The sequence below is a fragment of the Lepus europaeus genome, chromosome 12, assembly GCF_033115175.1.
Source record: "Lepus europaeus isolate LE1 chromosome 12, mLepTim1.pri, whole genome shotgun sequence".
Lineage (NCBI taxonomy): Eukaryota > Metazoa > Chordata > Mammalia > Lagomorpha > Leporidae > Lepus > Lepus europaeus.
Window position 1 is genome coordinate 2,959,664 of NC_084838.1, and position 16,600 is coordinate 2,976,263.

General features: G+C 61.1%; 1 protein-coding gene across 4 annotated transcripts in view; it reads left to right on the forward strand.

Annotated features, from left to right (window-relative positions):
* Positions 1-14,886, forward strand: part of DDX31 (DEAD-box helicase 31) — a 69,056-nt gene extending 54,170 nt beyond the window's left edge. For 2 of the 4 annotated variants that reach the window (XM_062207310.1, XM_062207308.1), the window contains exon 20: positions 12,477-14,886. In XM_062207310.1, coding sequence (XP_062063294.1) covers positions 12,477-12,718 — 242 coding nt within the window. In that variant the 3' untranslated portion in view covers positions 12,719-14,886. The remainder of the gene's footprint in view (positions 1-12,476) is intronic. The other 2 variants (XM_062207307.1, XM_062207309.1) reach the window with 2 other exon arrangements.
* Positions 14,887-16,600: the final 1,714 nt, after the last annotated feature.

A 16,600-nucleotide genomic window follows, 5' to 3' on the forward strand; every position in this document is an offset into this window, starting at 1 on the left:
CACATGTTAAGTGTGCCGGGGAGCATGTAACAAAACCTGACCGTGCTGATGCGCTGGGAAGGTAGGGATGCACCTGCCAAATGATCACTGTGGAGAAACACATTATCTTAGTTGATTCCTCTCCCTGAAAATAAGTGAGTCCTAATGTTTCCTTCTTAGCAGGCGATGTTAGGACTGGAGACTTCATTAGCAAGTGTTAGCCCAGGCAGCAGCTCTTCAGACTGGGACGGCCACAGCTCCTGCCCAGGCCCTGGAAAGCAAGGCGCAGGCAGTTGGGTGGGGAAATTGGCGACGGCATTGTCCTCACCTTGCGAAGTCGCTAGGGAGGGAGCAACTGCCGCCTCCCGCCTCAGCTGACCCGGGGTAGCAGATGGGCACCAGGACCACTGTACCCCTCTGAGCCGGGACTTAACAGGCTTTATCCAGGAAGAATGGGCTGATCAGCCGATAAAGAGCATGTAAGATGGTCTGGGGCAGCCTTTGATGTCTGGCTGGCGCGGCGGGAGCCAGAGGGTGAGCGACAGCAGTGTCACAGGATTACTCCGCGGTGACAATGCCGCCCTCTGTCCTTGCCACTGTGTCCGTTGTTGGGCTTTTCTCTTGAAGGAGCTTCCTGGCGCCTACCCCCACCTCTGCCCCGCAGACGGGCGCTCGGGGTGCACAGGTACCTGCTGCTGTTTGGGGGCGCCTTGTCTTTCGGGACGAGGAGTGACTGCGCAGCTGACCCACATGGGGACCGGATAATCGTGGTCGGGGAGGCAGCAGAGGGCTCAGGCAAGCTCCAGTTGCTGCTCTTTGAGGGTGGAGCGAAAAGTCCATTGACGCCCACAAAGCGCGAGGAGCCGTGCTTACCATTCTGAGCCGAAATCACTCGGCTGCCACCCATCTGTCCAGGGAGAGAGGGCTCCTCGCGCTGGTGTCTCTGAATAAAGTGAACGTCCTGACTGCGCTGAGCTGCTGTGCCTCCTGGCCAGGGCGTGTGCTGCCAGAGTGGCTGTATGACACGTGAGCACACCTGCGCTGCCTGCAGGCCACGCCCATCGGGGAAGCCAGCCCACGTCACCTGACCGCCCGGAGAGGGAGTGCAGGTGGTATTCGGGTGTGAGTCCAGGGCAGCTGAGGTGAGGAAGCCACTGGTGACAGCGGGCGTTAGCCCCGGACTCGACCTCTTCTCAAAAACCTAAATAGATAATGTCCCCGGACGAGGTCTTAATGATCAGGTGTCTGTCGACTGGCGCACTCCCCAGCTCACCGCCGTCCCTCTGCTGTCAGGGCAGCGCCCGGCCCAGACACCTGCAGGCGCAGGCACAAGCACACCCACGGTGGGGGCCCTTGTGAAATACCGAGCCCTTAGCAGCACTCGTCTGTCACGGAGCAGCGTTTTCTCCTGTGAAGCACAGGTCTTGTTTTGAAACTCAGTGGATCAGCAGCTCTGGGAAGCGAAGACAACATTCCTTCCCACATCTCCGTCTTCCCAGGAGACCCGGGCATGGCCCGGCTGCCGGGAGAGGCCTGCGTGTGCTGTGCCAGGGTGTCTACGTACGTGTCTCCACAGGGACAGGTGCCGCGGGGCCCTGGTGCTCTCCCCGACCGAGGTGGGGAGGAAAGAAGCCAGTGTCCCAGGACCCTGGTCCCCTGTCCTGCGTGGAAGAACCAGGCTGCTCCTGCCAGACCACCCGCCCTGTTGTGGGTGGGTTTCATGCCGAGCCCCAGGGCCTCTCCCTCCCTGGGCGATTGCATTTGCAGCCCCTGAGAGGGGCTTTACCCCCAGCGGCTTCCATCTATGTCTCTGGTGTCACTCTTAATGCCTGGAAACACCTCATACATCTTTGTTATCAGTGATTGAATTATCCTGTTCCCCTATTCGCAGCTCTCTCTCTCTCTCTCTCTCTCTTTTTTTAAAGATTTACTTATTTGAAAGAGTTACAGAGTGGGAGAGGCAGTGGGGAAGAGAGAGAAGACTTCCTTCTGCTACTTCACTCCCCAAATGACCACAACAGCCAGGGCTGGGCCCGGAGCTTCCTCTGGGTCTCCCACGTGGGTGCAGGGGCCCAAGACTTGGAGCATCTTCCCCTGCGCTCCCAGGCACGTTAGTGGAGCTGAGTTGAAGTGGAGTAGCCGGGACTCACACTGGCACCGTGAGGGATGCTGATACCACAGCACCAACCCCTGTTCTTATTTTTTCAGCAGGCTTCTTCCTTAGTTTTAAAAGTCCCTAAATTTTTCCTTTCTGTTTTTAAAATTTACTTACTTATTGACTGATTGAAAGGCAGAGCGACAGAGAGAGGGAGACCTTCCATCCCCTGGTTCACTCCCCGAAGTGGCCACAACAGCCAGGGTTGGCCAGGCTGAAGCCAGGAGCCGGGAGCCCCTTGCAGGTCTCCCACGTGGGTCTGCCTCGTGTCCCTTTAACTCCTCCTAGGGAAGCTTCTGGATTGAGTCCTGGCTAGGCCACTTGTCTGTGCCCCTGGACAAGTCACTGAGTCTCTGTGTGCCCTCACCTCTCAGTGGAGCTCCTGACACCTCAGGGTTACTGTGGGGATTGTCCCAAGGGGTGAGTGTGACGGTCCGGACAAGCCTGGGAGGCCTGGCCATGGCACTGACGCCCACCTAACGGCTCCTTTCCCGTGGCCTCCGTCAGCCTCGCAGGAGCCCCAGAACGGAGCGAGGGAGCCGGAGTGTGGCTCTTCTTGCCGTGGCGACTTTCGCACTCTTGAAGTTCTCTCAGCAGGAGCAGCCTGGAACACACGGCCCTGGTTCTGCAGGCCCAGCGCACAGAGGTGCAGCCTCATCTCCCCGTGCAGCGAGAGTCTCATCCTTAGGGGCCCTTGCTGCCAGCGTCCACGTGGCCTGCACAACCCCCAGTACCACTTAATTAGCTGGAGGCACACCTGGAGTGCCGCCCACGGTGACGGTGTTCTTGGTGTGCCAAGCCACTTCTCGTTCCTGCAGAGGCAGATGGGCCAGGTCTGCAGCGCTTTCCCCGGGCTCCTCTGTGCCCGAGTCGTCTGGTCTTCAGCACCTGGGGCCCCTCGGCCCCTTGGCCTCGCCTCCTCTCAGCTAACTCTGAACCGTGTGTTGGCCTTCCCAGTCTCCCTGTGGCCACTGCACAGCCTGCCTGGATGCCACACCCTCGCCCATCTGGCCCTGGCCTAGAGCCTTTCGGTGACATCCATTATGCCGGCGGTTAAAACAGACCTCAGACCCCTCCTCGCAAGGTCCTCGTGGCCTGCTCCCTTGGCTGACTGTGCCCTGGGCTCCCCGGCTGTGGAGCAGGTGGACGCCCTCGTGCCCCACACGGGCCGCGCGCTGGCCTGGCAGCCATTCTCCATCTGTCTGTGCAGTTCCTTAGCTGTGTGGGGGTGTGGAGCAGAAACCCAGCCTGGGGTCTGCTCGCCTTGGTCCCTGGCACACAGCGGAGCCCGGGAAGTGTCTGAATGCAGGACTGGAAACTGATCTCTCATTCAGAGAGGAAGTGCTGGAAGGAGGCAGGAGGCATTGTTCCGGTGTGAGAAATAAGTCCTCCTTTACCGCCTGGTGACCCTGACAACAAGCCCTGCCTGGTGGGAACCTTGTCTTTGGAGACCCCCGCACACATGGGTCTATCTGTCCCGAGAACCACTTGGGGGGTGGTGGCGCCCCCTGCTGGCAGCCAGCGTCTCCCGCCCCGGCTTTCAGTTCCCTTGGCTTCCCCATAGGAGGCCTGGGCATGAGCCCTACTGAGGAGGAAATGGACGTGGTCCGGATCACTGTGGCCACCCCCACTTTCCCGAGGCCAGAAAAGACATGAGGCAGGGTCAGAGACCTCACCTGGCCTGAGGACCAGAAAAAAAGTTGAGGCCCGTTCACAGGAAGTGTAGGGACAGGTGTCTGCGTGTGCGAGATAAAACCTGCTGGCCGCTGGGTGAAAATGGCCCCAGCCTAGAGACTGGTTTGGTAGTCTACAGTCATCAAGAATGAGATACAGGTGACCATGAGCTTGACCCAGGGACAACCTTTGGGGATTTGAAGGGACAGATGCTTGGAGCAGGCAGTAGGGAGTGGTCGACACAGTGGGGTGCCAGCGAAATAAGACTGAGGTCTAAAGGTGACTCAGAATTAGCTCATCGTATGCAGTGCAGGGCCTGGATGAGCAGGCCTGTGTGCCCGGGGACGGAGAGTAGACACCAGTGACCTGTCGGCCTGGGACAGGGACCTTCGGGGCAGCTGCACTGGGTTCTTCTGACAGAGGAGGCCCGGCTGCCTTGTGAATCCCCCTGTTGGTTGTTGGCTCCACCTACGTTGTGTTCATGGCCACTGCAAAGGGTGACACCCCAGTGTGGGCTCACCCTGTCCCCTCGGGTCCCCGCTGCGAGGCCACTCTCCTGGCCTCCGCTCTCCGCAGTCAGGTACCCTGGGCCCCGTCTCACAGATGCTGGCCACTCCCCTGGCCTCCGCTCTCCGCGGTCAGGTACCCTGGGCCCCGTCTCACAGACGCTGGCCACTCCCCTGGCCTCCGCTCTCCACGGTCAGGTACGCTGGGCCCCGTCTCACAGACGCTGGCCACTCCCCTGGCCTCCGCTCTCCGCGGTCAGGTACCATGGGCCCCGTCTCACAGACGCTGGCCACTGTCCTGGCCTCCGCTCTCCGCGGTCAGGTACCCTGGGCCCCGTCTCACAGACGCTGGCCACTCCCTTGGCCTCCGCTCTCCGCGGTCAGGTACCATGGGCCCCGTCTCATAGACGCTGGCCACTCCCCTGGCCTCCACTCTCCACGGTCAGGTACGCTGGGCCCCGTCTCACAGACGCTGGCCACTCCCCTGGCCTCCACTCTCCACGGTCAGGTACGCTGGGCCCCGTCTCACAGACGCTGGCCACTCCCCTGGCCTCCGCTCTCCACGGTCAGGTACGCTGGGCCCCGTCTCACAGACGCTGGCCACTCCCCTGGCCTCCGCTCTCCACGGTCAGGTACGCTGGGCCCCGTCTCACAGACGCTGGCCACTCCCCTGGCCTCCGCTCTCCGCGGTCAGGTACGCTGGGCCCCGTCTCACAGACGCTGGCCACTCCCCTGGCCTCCGCTCTCCGCGGTCAGGTACGCTGGGCCCCGTCTCACAGACGCTGGCCACTCCCCTGGCCTCCGCTCTCCGCGGTCAGGTACGCTGGGCCCCGTCTCACAGACGCTGGCCACTCCCCTGGCCTCCGCTCTCCGCGGTCAGGTACGCTGGGCCCCGTCTCACAGACGCTGGCCACTCCCCTGGCCTCCGCTCTCCGCGGTCAGGTACCATGGGCCCCGTCTCATAGACGCTGGCTTAATTGCAGCTGTGTGCACACTGCTTTTTTTACATTTGGCTTTGTGCTTCTACCACTGTGTCTCCTGTCTGCTTCTGCCTCCTCGTGGAGCACGCCGCTTGTCCCCCCGGCTAATGAGGCGATTAGAGGGATTTCACAGTGACCCTGAGCTTCCTCCACACCTGGGCCACCTGCAGACAGCGGGAACCACAGGGCGCACCTTCAGTCACACGGTCAGGGCTGACAACAAAGGACAGGAACCCAGCCAGCCTCTCCTGGGAGGATGCTGGAGACGGTCTCGCCCGCTGCTGGTGCAGTCCAAGTGCTGGAATTAGAAGATGCGGCTGGCCTGGCACGAGCCAGCTGATACCAGATGAGGCCACGTGCAGCAGGAATCCCCGCGCCTCGTTCGGTTGTCCTTGCTGTGAGCTCCCCCAGGCCGTGTCACTGGAGAGAACTCTCCCCTGGTTCTCGCACTCCAGTTTCTGTCGCCGAAGCACGTCGTGCATCGGAGCCGACTGCTACTCTCTTGTCTTCTGACCCAGCTCCGCGTTCACTGAACCCTCCCCGGGGTCGGAGGGTGTCTGCACAGCCTCTTTCTTTTTTATTTTTTTAAAGATTTATTTATTTATTTGAAAGGCAGAGATGCAGAGAGAGAGAGAGGGCAAGAGGTCTTCATCCGCTGGTTCACTCCCCAGGTGGCCACAATGGTCAGAGCTGTGCCAGTCTGGAGCCAGGAGCCTCCTCCAGGTCTCCCACATGGGTGCAGGGGTCCAAGGACTTGGACCATCTACCGCTTTCTCAGGCTATAGCAGAGAGATGGATTGGAAGTGGAGCATTCGGGACTGGAACCCGCGCCCATATGGGATGCTGGTACTGCAGGCAGCGGCTTGACCCGCTACACCACAGCACCGGCCCCCATAGCCTCTTGCTTTTAACCGTGCCAGAGCCTCTTGTCTGGCCGACCTGTGTGTCAGACTCTTCGTCCTGGTCCCGGTGTTAGAGCAGCAGTCCGGATTGTGGATTAGAGTTTCCCTGTGTAACAGGCAGAGGCTGCCGCCTAGGGCTTTGGTGCCCTCTGCACGCTGAGACCTCGAGGCCCTGACTCGGCCTCTGCCCTGCCAGTTGGGATGGCGCCGGCTTCTAGAATCCGTGCTGGGTGCAGCCGCAAGTCTGTGTCTGCGTCCACGGAGCCTGTGGCCAAGCCTCCCCGTGCTCTCCAGCAAGGCTCAGCTGGCACCTTCTGAGGCCCTGAGAGCTTTACAGAAACCACAAGTTCCTTTTCATCCGGGGACTGGAGGGGGGGAAGGTGTCACCCCGCTAGCTGAGTCTTCCTCAGCGCCTTTGTGGAGCTGGCAGGAGCGCTGGCCAGGGCGTCAGGACCCCGGGTGCCCACTCTCACTCTGCGGCCTCTTGTCCCTGGGGCTCCCCTCCAGCCTGCCATGGCCCTGGCTCCTTCACCTGCAGCCAGAGGCTCCCAGGCCAGAGAGATGCCCTTGACCAGTCCTCTGTGCCTGTCCCCGTGTTTCAGTCAGCACAAGATGGAAAAAACTTACAGAATGAGACTTACTGGGAGCCAGAGGCAAAGAGGTTCCTGATATGCGGAAATCAGAATACTTCAGATTTCAGCAAAACTCCATTTGTTTGGTTTCTTTTCTTAACATGAATGTACTTGCTGGTTTTTAATTATAATATGTGTTCATTATAAAGATTCAAGAAATAGAGAAAACCTTCAAAATTACTCAAGAAGGGTGTTGGTGCTATTAGCGTAGCCAGTAAAGCCGTCGCCTGCAGTGCCAGCATCCCATATGGGCATTGGCTCCAGTCCTGGCTGCTCCATTTCTAATCCAGCTCCCTGCTAATACACCTGGGAAAGCAGTAGAAGATGGCCCAAGTGCTTGGGCCCCTGCTTCCACATGGGAGACCCAGAGGAAGCTCCTGGCTCCTGATCGGCCCAGCGCTGACCATTGTGGCCATTTGGGGAGTGAACCAGCGGATAGAAAACACCCCTCCCTCCCTCCCTCCGTCCCTCCGTCCCTCCGTTCCCCCCCCCCCCCCCGCCTCCACCTCTCTGTGACTCTGCCTTTGAAATAAATATTTAAAAAAAGAGAAACCCCTGCTCATGGGCCACAGTCCAAATTAACCTCAGTGCTTAAGCATCCCTCAGACCTTCTCTGCACGCGTTGTATGTGTGTGGCTTTTGGGAGTGTCTACGATGAGCAATCATTTGTCTAAAATTAGGTTACTAGATCACGCGCTTTGTCTTCACGGAAGTAACCGAGCTGCTCACAGAGGGAGCTCGGCCAGGCGGCTGGTGGCCCCCCGCTGCAGGCCGTCGCCCCAGGAACCACGCCATGCTGCCATCTTCGCCTTGGAGTGCTGGACCGAGGGCCCTCTTGTTGCAGCCGCTCCCCTGACTCCAGGGGTCCCGGACTCTTACCTTCAAGACACACTTTGTCAGGGGCCCCAAAGGCTTTGATATTTGAGATCGCGTGGGCGTGGGCGTTGGTGTTGTACTTCTCTCATGCGAGGAACTCAGGAGCGGGCTCCTTGTTTACTAAGCTGCGTGCGGGCTGTGGAGTCAGGCTTCCTGGCTTTCGGTCCGGCTCTTGCGGTCCTGGTTGGTGACCAGGACGTGTTTCTCAGCCTCTCTGCGCCGCAGTTTTCTCCTTAGCCAAGGCAGGAAGCTGGCAATGCCTGTCGACAGGGGTTGTCGGAAGCGCCCATGCGGGAGTTACCTGGGAGACGCGGAGTGGGCAGGTGACGTTAAAGCCGTGTGGTCAGTCAGAAGGGGTTTGTTAACCCGTGTGACTGGCGTCTGACGGCTGGCGTTGATGTGTGCTGCCCCGGAAACGCAGCCCAGAGTGTCCTAGAGGGCAGCTGAGGTCCTGGGGGAGGGCTTCCTGCCCAGTGGCACCTGTGGATGACCAGGTGACTCCTGGGCGCGAGACAGATCTCCACGTTGTGCCCTACACTAAGCAGAATCGGAGCCCCTGCGGATTAGAAGAGGATGTGCTTTGGTGTCTCTTCGTCCCAGCAGGACCCTAAAGCCGCCGAACGTAAGAGAAAGTAGTGACAGCCCGAGTGACCCTGACTGAAGTGGAGGGACAAGCCCCGTCCCGTCAGGGCCTCCCCCAGGAGGGTCCTGCGAGTTGGGAGGAGGCCCCGCGGCCCCTGCTCCAGCGGTCTTCGCAGCAGGGTGTATTGGTGGCTGATTCGCCTGTGGTTTCACCTAATTGGTGGTGCGAGTGGTCCCGCCTGGTGCTGAGGGGGTCCCGCAGCCTTCCCTGCAGTTAATAAACTGATCGGTTGCTTAGTGACTGCAGGATCACAGGACGCCTGTCTGGGAGGGGCTGGGGCACGTGGGGCGGCAGGAAGTTGGCAGGTTCCTGGAGGGATGCAGCTGGCAGAGGCGGCTTGTGTGCCCCTCCCAGGCCCGGGGGTAGAGGGTCGTCTTCCCATCTGTACTCTGGGCCTCAGAACAAAGAGAAAGGGGGGATCATGGCTCCCGTGGGGTGGCCCTTGTGACGGTAGCTGAACCCCGTGGGCCTGGCCCAAGGTTCTCCCACCTATGGAAGAGGTCTGGGTCTGGGCGGTGTGGACCCTGCCTGCTCCTGGACCACCAGGAGCCTCTGAGCTGGGGGCTGGCAGAGTAAGGTGACGCGGGTGCTCACAGCCAAAGAACAAAGGAGAGCTGCCCGGCTGAGCGGTCCTCCCCTGCGGTGCCCTGAGGTCCCCCTCGGACACTCCTCTCGACACACCCATGGGGTGGGGCTTCCTCTGCTGGCCTGATCTGGGAAGGGACAGGTCCTGAACCCCCATGAAAGGGGCATGTGTGTGTGTGTGTGTGTGGGGACACCCCAGGGGTGTGTGTATGTAGGTGTACCCTAGGTGTGTGTGTGTAGGTGCACCCCAGGGGTGTGTGTATGTAGGTGGACCCTGGGTGTGTGTGTGTAGGTGCACCCCAGGGGCGTATGTATGTAAGTGGACCCTGGGTGTGTGTGTAGGTGCACCCCAGGGGCGTGTGTATGTAGGTGGACCTGGGTGTGTGTGTGTGTGTGTATAGGTAGACCCCAGGGGTGTGTGTGTGTGTAGGTGCACCCCAGGGGCGTGTGTATGTAGGTGCACCCCAGGGGCGTGTGTGTGTGTGTGTGTAGGTAGACCCCAGGGGCGTATGTAAGTGGACCCTGGGTGTGTGTGTGTGGGGACACCCCAGGGGTGTGTGTGTGTGTGTAGACCCCAGGGGCGTGTGTGTGTGCGTGCGTGTGTACCTGCCCGATGGAGGTTGTGCCCCGCGGACTGTGGCTCTGGTCAGTCATGGCCGGCAGTCTGCCGCTGCTGTGTGACTGGAGGCGCTTCTGCGGCCTGCCTGTCTCTGGCCAGTGGTGTGCAGTCACCAGAGGCGGGTCTGGTTATCTGTTTGCCTCCACGGTACAGGAGCAGTCACTGAAGTGGGAGCTTGTGCCGGGGAGACTGTTCTGACGGGAATTCTGCATGTTTTGGAACTCGTGTTGTTCCATTTAGAATTACACACGTCGTGAGTACCCAGCTTCAAACAAGGAGAAGCAGCACCGTCCTCCCTGTCAGGACCTTCTCACTCCATCTGTCAGTCAGCCTGACTAGACGTAAACGACAAGCACGGCAAGTGAGCCTTCCGTTGGGAACGGGCTGGGTGCCCCCTCGCGAGGCCACCTCCCGGCTCTAGAAGGGCTGAGTGCCGTCCGCAGGGCCCCACGGCCAGGCCCGACTCCCGCGGGCCTGGGGGCGTCTCTGGCCGCGTCTCCTCCTGTCCAGCTCTGACTAAGCCCACGCCGCCTGCCAGCGCCCAGTGCCAGCTGGGATCCCTCAGCATTTTGGGAACGCCACCGCCTTTTGTGGATGAAGCGGCTGTGGACACAGCCCGAGTCACTCATTCCCTGTCATTGAGCTTGAGTGACAGCAGCTGCTGACCCAGAGTGGCCCCTGTGCCCGTGCCATGCCCCGCAGCTGCCCAGTGCAGCCACAGGGCACCGCCCCCTGCAGATCCTGGTCCTTTCCCAGCCTTGGCCCCTGTGCCTTCCAGTCAGCTTCCAGTCAGCCTGCCCTGCGAATGGCTCTCTACCTCTGGACAGCAGCCTGGTGGGCGAGCAAAGGCTCCGAGTCCCTCGGCCTGGGTTTGTGTGTTGGCTTCTGCACGTGCTGGACCCGTGGGCTCGGACAGTGACTTGTCCTCATAGCAATCAGGGGAGTTACTGTCCCTGACTCGGTGGGCGTGGAGGGGAGGAAGGGTGGGGGGTGGAGGAGGTGAGAGGGAGTTGGGGGAGGTGAGAGAGTGGGGGTGCAGGAGGTGAGAGAGGGAGTGGGGGAGGTGAGAGTTGGGGAGTGGATGAGGTGAGAGTGGGGGGAGTGGAGGGGGTGAGAGTGGGAGTGGAGGGGGTGAGAGTGGGAGTGGAGGAGGTGAAAGAGTGGAGCTAGAGGAGGTGAGAGGGTGGGGTGGAGGAGGTGAAAGAGTGGAGCTAGAGGAGGTGAGAGGGTGGGGTGGAGGAGGTGAGAGTGGGGGTGGAGGAGGTGAGAGGGTGGGATGGAGGAGGTGAAAGTGGGGGTGGAGGAGGTGAGAGTAGAGCTGGAGGAGGTGAGAGGGTGGGGTGGAGGAGGTGAGAGGGTGGGATGGAGGAGGTGAGAGTGGGGGTGGAGGAGGTGAGAGGGTGGGATGGAGGAGGTGAAAGTGGGGGTGGAGGAGGTGAGAGTAGAGCTGGAGGAGGTGAGAGGGTGGGATGGAGGAGGTGAGAGTGGGGGTGGAGGAGGTGAGAGTGGGGGTGGAGGAGGTGAGAGGGTGGGATGGAGGAGGTGAGAGTGGGGGTGGAGGAGGTGAGAGGGTGGGATGGAGGAGGTGAGAGTGGGGGTGGAGGAGGTGAGAGTAGAGCTGGAGGAGGTGAGAGGGTGGGATGGAGGAGGTGAGAGTGGGGGTGGAGGAGGTGAGAGGGTGGGATGGAGGAGGTGAAAGTGGGGGTGGAGGAGGTGAGAGTAGAGCTGGAGGAGGTGAGAGGGTGGGATGGAGAAGGTGAGAGTGGGGGTGGAGGAGGTGATGTGCCAGGTCACCTCACGGACCCAGGAAGGCTTGGCTGTGGGTGTCTGGTCTCAGTAACCGGTCGGTGTACGCAGTGGACCCTGCACTCCGCTGACCCCCGAGCCCAGCACAGGTGGCCGGCTTCTTCTGTGCGGGACAGCAGGGAGCAGTGCTGAGCGGCTGCTGCCTGGGCTCCGTTTTAGCCCAGTCCTGCTGGGCTGCTGCACTCCACAGCCTCACCCTGTTCGTGGCTGCTGGGTTTTGAGGGTGGGCGCTGCTTTGACAGCTGCAGGGGGGTTATACCCTGGCTGTTGGAGCACAGCAGGGCCCACGCCACGCGCTGTTAGAATTCCGTGACTCTCGCCTCCCAAGACGCTGCCCGTCCTGGCTTGAGGGAGGCTGCGAGGCGGCATGGGCTTGTCAGTGATTGTGTTGTCGTCGTCTGGGTTGAAATCTTATCCTAAGACGTGTCTTCCTCTGTGGTTCTCATCATTTTTCTCGCGTGTGATTGAACTACAAACCGCCCCTCTGATCTTCCATCAGGTGCTAAGGCTGCTGTCTTGTGAGCACAGGTGCTGTGACGCAGCGCCTGGGTTGATTTTCAACCTTTGGCGTGTTTAGTGGGCACTGGGGCGAGGACACACCTCCCTCTGGAGCCCGGCTCTGTGGTGAGCTCTCGGCCTGGGTCTGCCCAGAGACTGGCGCCCACACTCTGGTTTGAGAGTCTGCGGTATCTGGGCTGATGACCCGGCCCTTGCTGTTGGAACCCGGGGTGTGGGGCTGCTGGGGAGCTCAGTGGGCGCCAGCAGCCCCACACCCTCCCGTTGTGGGAGGTGGGCTTCCCCATCCTTCAGCAAGCTGCGGTCTGGTTTGCCGCCGGAGTAGGAGGGTGTGTAGCTCTTTCTTTCCCATGAAAACAACACAACAAAGCCTCACTTTTAAAAATGCCATGATATTTTGCCACCGTTATGAAAATCTGTCAGTGCAGTATCTAATCTTCTGGTGCATAGAATATCAAAACAAGCCCCAGTGAAGGGATTGTACCTCTGTTAATACAAAAATGTCAGCCGCGCGGGCTCGGAACCAGCTGCCACGCGCCTCTTCCCAAACCGGAGAGCAGAGAATAACGAAGTTTCTTCCCCTGCGCTGTTCCTGTTCTCCAGGCCTGCCCTCGGGAAGGAGACCCAGAGCAAACGCCGCCGCCTGGCTGAGATCCTGCGCTCCGAGTACTCCAGTGGCTTGGAGGCCGTGGTCACCGGGCAGGACAGACACAGAGGGAGGAGAGCCGGCAGCCTCGGCCGTGGGAAACAGAAGCGCTCTCCATGAAAGCGGAGCCCGGGAGGGCCTGGGCTGGCAGGGGCGTCCTCTGGAGCCCCCTGCAGGATCGGGGCTCAGCGGCCTCTGACACTCTGAATCCCCCGCGGCAGAGATCCTGATGGAATCCTGGGGCAGCCCGGGCGTCACCTGCATCCAGGTGAGGCGCCTGTGCGGCAGCCTGGACCAACCTGACCCGCCCTGCGGCCGGCGCTCCACCGTAGCCCTGTCCGTCCGTCCGTCAGCAAGGCTGGGGGGCGGCTTAGCAACTGGAGCTGAACCTGCACATAGGGGGACGTCGAGTCATCCCTTGCTCCGTACACAGGAGCTTTGTCGCGGAGAACCAAGGGAGTGTTGTGACCTGGGCCAGCGCATCTGCCGTGGGGAGCACGTGCCCCTGCCACGTCCACGTCCACGGGAGCCTCTGATTCCCCCGCGCCTCCGCTCTGTGCCCCCCACCGAACCCCATCTGGTCTTGAGAGAGGTCTGGGGTCTTTGTGCTGTGATCTGACCCCAGCTGCCCCGCTGCCATTGTGTTTTCTGGGAGGTTTGAAAGGAGACCCCTGGAGAGCCTTGGTTCCCCAATAAATGTAAGATTTGGACCCCAGCGGAAAAGGAGCCTTGCCCCCATGCAGCCCTCCAGGGTTAGAGATTAAGGCTCTGCTTGAGTAGCTTCCCCACCACCCCCAAGAGCACTCGGCCAGGCTGGGAGGTGGCAGTGAGGGCGTGTCCCTCCGCCCCCAGGGGGTGGGGCAGGGTGGGGCTGGGGCTGCTGGCTTCAGCTGGTGACGTTCATAATGCTGACACCTGAAGCCTGTGTCCATGGACTTGGGGCGAACCTGCCGCCTTTCTCGTACTTTGCTGTGTAATAGTAGCTCACACGATGTGGGTGAGAGAAGGAGGCATCAAACTTGAGAGATAAAGCCCAGCTGTGTGACAAACAGGATCGATGCCAGTGATTGGAGCCGATCCAAGAGAGAGTTTCTCCCTGCCCCACCCTCACCGTGGCACATTCCACGTTCCTGGAGGGAGCAGTGCTGGAACCCGGCCAAGCGGAAGTGGCTCCAGTTCTGAGCCTGGAACCCACACACCCACGGCGAGGGTCCCTGGCCGTAGACCCTGTGAGCCTGCTGCTCAGTGACAGCAGTATTCTGCACCAGGTAATAAAGAAACGTGAGTTTAGCAGATTCTGGGTGAGATTATCTAAACTTAAATAACCGTAAAATAAACCGCTCTCCTGTTACAGCTCTTGACAGATCACACATCTCAGACATCAGGCAAAGCGTTAGCCCAATTCCACCGCACACATTCTAATTGTGTGTGTTTTTAACCAGGCTTCCTCTTCTTAGTCCCAAACTCGCCCATTTCTGTTACCATGAGCTTGGCTCTCTGCTGAAACCAGGGAGAGTCTGGACTGTAATAAATGGGCCGCTGAGCCACCTCCTCCTGCCCGCCCTGCGGAAGGGCCTTGGTTCTCACAAGCCCGCTGGGGGGCCGGGATCCCTGGCCGCCAGTGACTGAGTCAGAGCTGATGGCGGGCGAGCAGCACCGTCCACCCTGGGAGCAGCCGGGAGTAGCCGGAGCTCAGCCAAAGGCCTTTCCGCTACAGCCCAGTGGGTTCTTTGGATTTTCACTTTCCCTCCGAGGTGAAAGGGAAACAGATTTGGGGAAGAGTGGGGGTGGGGCCTCTGAAGATGGGTGCACCCCAGACTGCCCTGCGGGTCAGCCCTGAGTCCTTGGATGCCATTAAAACCCAGCCACCGTGTCCTGAACGGCCCCCAGGGCCCTGCCCCCATCCCTGCCTGCTTCCCAGGGCTGGTGGGTGGAGCCGCACTGCTTTAAACCTGGCTGCCCCTGCCCTTTGAGTGAGAGGTGCCTGGCCTGTTGAGCCTGGGGTCCTCACCACCACCCATCTCTTAAAGGAGAACTCGCCCAGCCCCAGGGCTGAGAGCAGAGAGAGCAGTGTAGCCTTCCAAGTGGATAGGAGCTGAGGGCCACCTCACCGCACAGGTTGTGGAGTTCCTACAGCCGGCGAGGCGTGTGCAGGACAATTTAAAATATTGTAATTATCGACTTGTCGGGAAGCCTTGTTCTTCATTAATGTAAGAGACGGAGCCGCCTCGGGGTACAAGGACAATTACATAGTTGGGACTGTGTCTGGTTTACACTGGCGCTGTGTAAATGTGAGGCCGCCCTCACGTCCACCAAATGAAAAGCACACCAGTGCAAGTTGTCCTTTGATAGATTTTTAATATGATTTTAAAGAGTTTTGTTTGGCCTCATTCTTATTCAATGAGATTAATTTAAAGCACTTATCCCCTGGGTTTAAGTCAATCCATGTAGGATTTGGGCAGGGTTTGTTGCATGGGGGGTTTTGTTTGCAGGAGGCTGTGAGAGACTCCTTTCCCACTTCATTAACCCTGAGTTGGGGACGGGCCCGGCCCCGGCCCCGCCGCAGCCCGAGCTGCGGATTTACCAGCCCCTTTCACATGCAAAAGGACTCGGCGGCCGAGGGGCTGCTCGACTTAATTAGCTGCTGTGCATTTTGCAAAATTAGAATAATACCCTCTCCGGCCCGGGAAGAAAAAGCTTGGGGGGTGGGGAGGAAACTAGCAGGCCAGGCAGCGGGGCTGGGCTCCCCGGGGTGGGGGTGGGGGTGGAGGGCGAAGGTCTCCACAGCCCACCCCACACCACCACCACCAGGCTGTCCTGCCCCTAACTTCCCAGCCTTGGGCACCGCTGCCTCCTCCAGGGTCGGAGAGCTGCAGGTGGTGCGTGCGCGGGGGAGCACCTGCGCCCCCCTCCCCAGGGAGGGCGGGTCTCAGGAGGTGACCTTGGCCCTTTGATCGGGGGCCTGAGACTGAAACCCCCTCCCCCGACGCTGGAGCCCGGGCTGGGGCCGGCGAAGGAAGGGATTGCGCTGATCGCGGTTTCCAGCCCCGCCCCATGAAGGGGGAGGTGAGAGGCAGGACCCGGGGTGACCCCAGGATCGCAGAGAAGGCGCCCCGGTGCCGCCTTGGCGTCGGCACTCAACGTCGGTCGGCAACCCGAGCTCCGGCAGGGGAGGGTGGGGAGGATGGGGGAGCGGCCTCGAAGCCCATCTGTCGGCCCGAGCCCGGCCGGCCGGTCACCAGCTGCCGGCGCCCTTGTCGCGGCCAGATGAGTGGGCTCAGCCGGGGCACCGAGGCCCAGCCCGCAGCCGGGGGAGGCAGGGCTCTGACCCCCGCCCTCTCCCGCCACCGGCCCTCGGGACCGCACGGAGGGGGAGGAGGAGCGCAGTGCGCTCTCGTTAGGGACGGGAAAACTGAGGCCAGGGGAAGGGGCCCTCGTTCCAGGGCCCCGCGGAGTGGGTGCGGTCGGGGGCCGCACGCCCTCACCACACCAGAGCGAAGAGGGGCCCCGCAACGGGTCCCGGGGGAGGGAAACGCCGCTGAGGGCTGGGCAGCGGCCTGAGCGCAGACAGGCGCCTGGTCATTTGTAAGAAGTTTATTTCGACATTTAAAAAAAGAGCCCGGGAGGCCTGGCTGACCCCGGGAGCGGGCGGAGGTGGGGCCGGGTCGGGGTGGGAGGGTGAGCCCCCCAACCCCTGCCCGCCCCGCCCGGGACGGGGAGGACACGGCACGGACACTGTTCACGGACACAGCCACGGGCTCGTGGGTCACGAATAAATAACTTCATATACACTTTGCACACGGTATGTACAGCGCGGCCGCCGGCGAGGGGGCGAGAGGCGCGGGGTCCCCGCACCTCTCCGCTCCCGGGTGGTGTCCAGCTGGAGCTTGGAAGGCGGGCTGGGACAGGGCGAAGCGCGGGGGTCACCCCTGCCCGCTCCGGGGAGGGAAAGGGGCGCTGCGCTGGGGGTGGGCGACAGAGACGCGAGCGGAGGCGGGCGTCCAGGAGGGTTAGGGGGACGCAGTCCGGGGACCAGGCCTCGGCGGACCTGGTATCTGGCCCTCGCGGGGACACCGAGCTG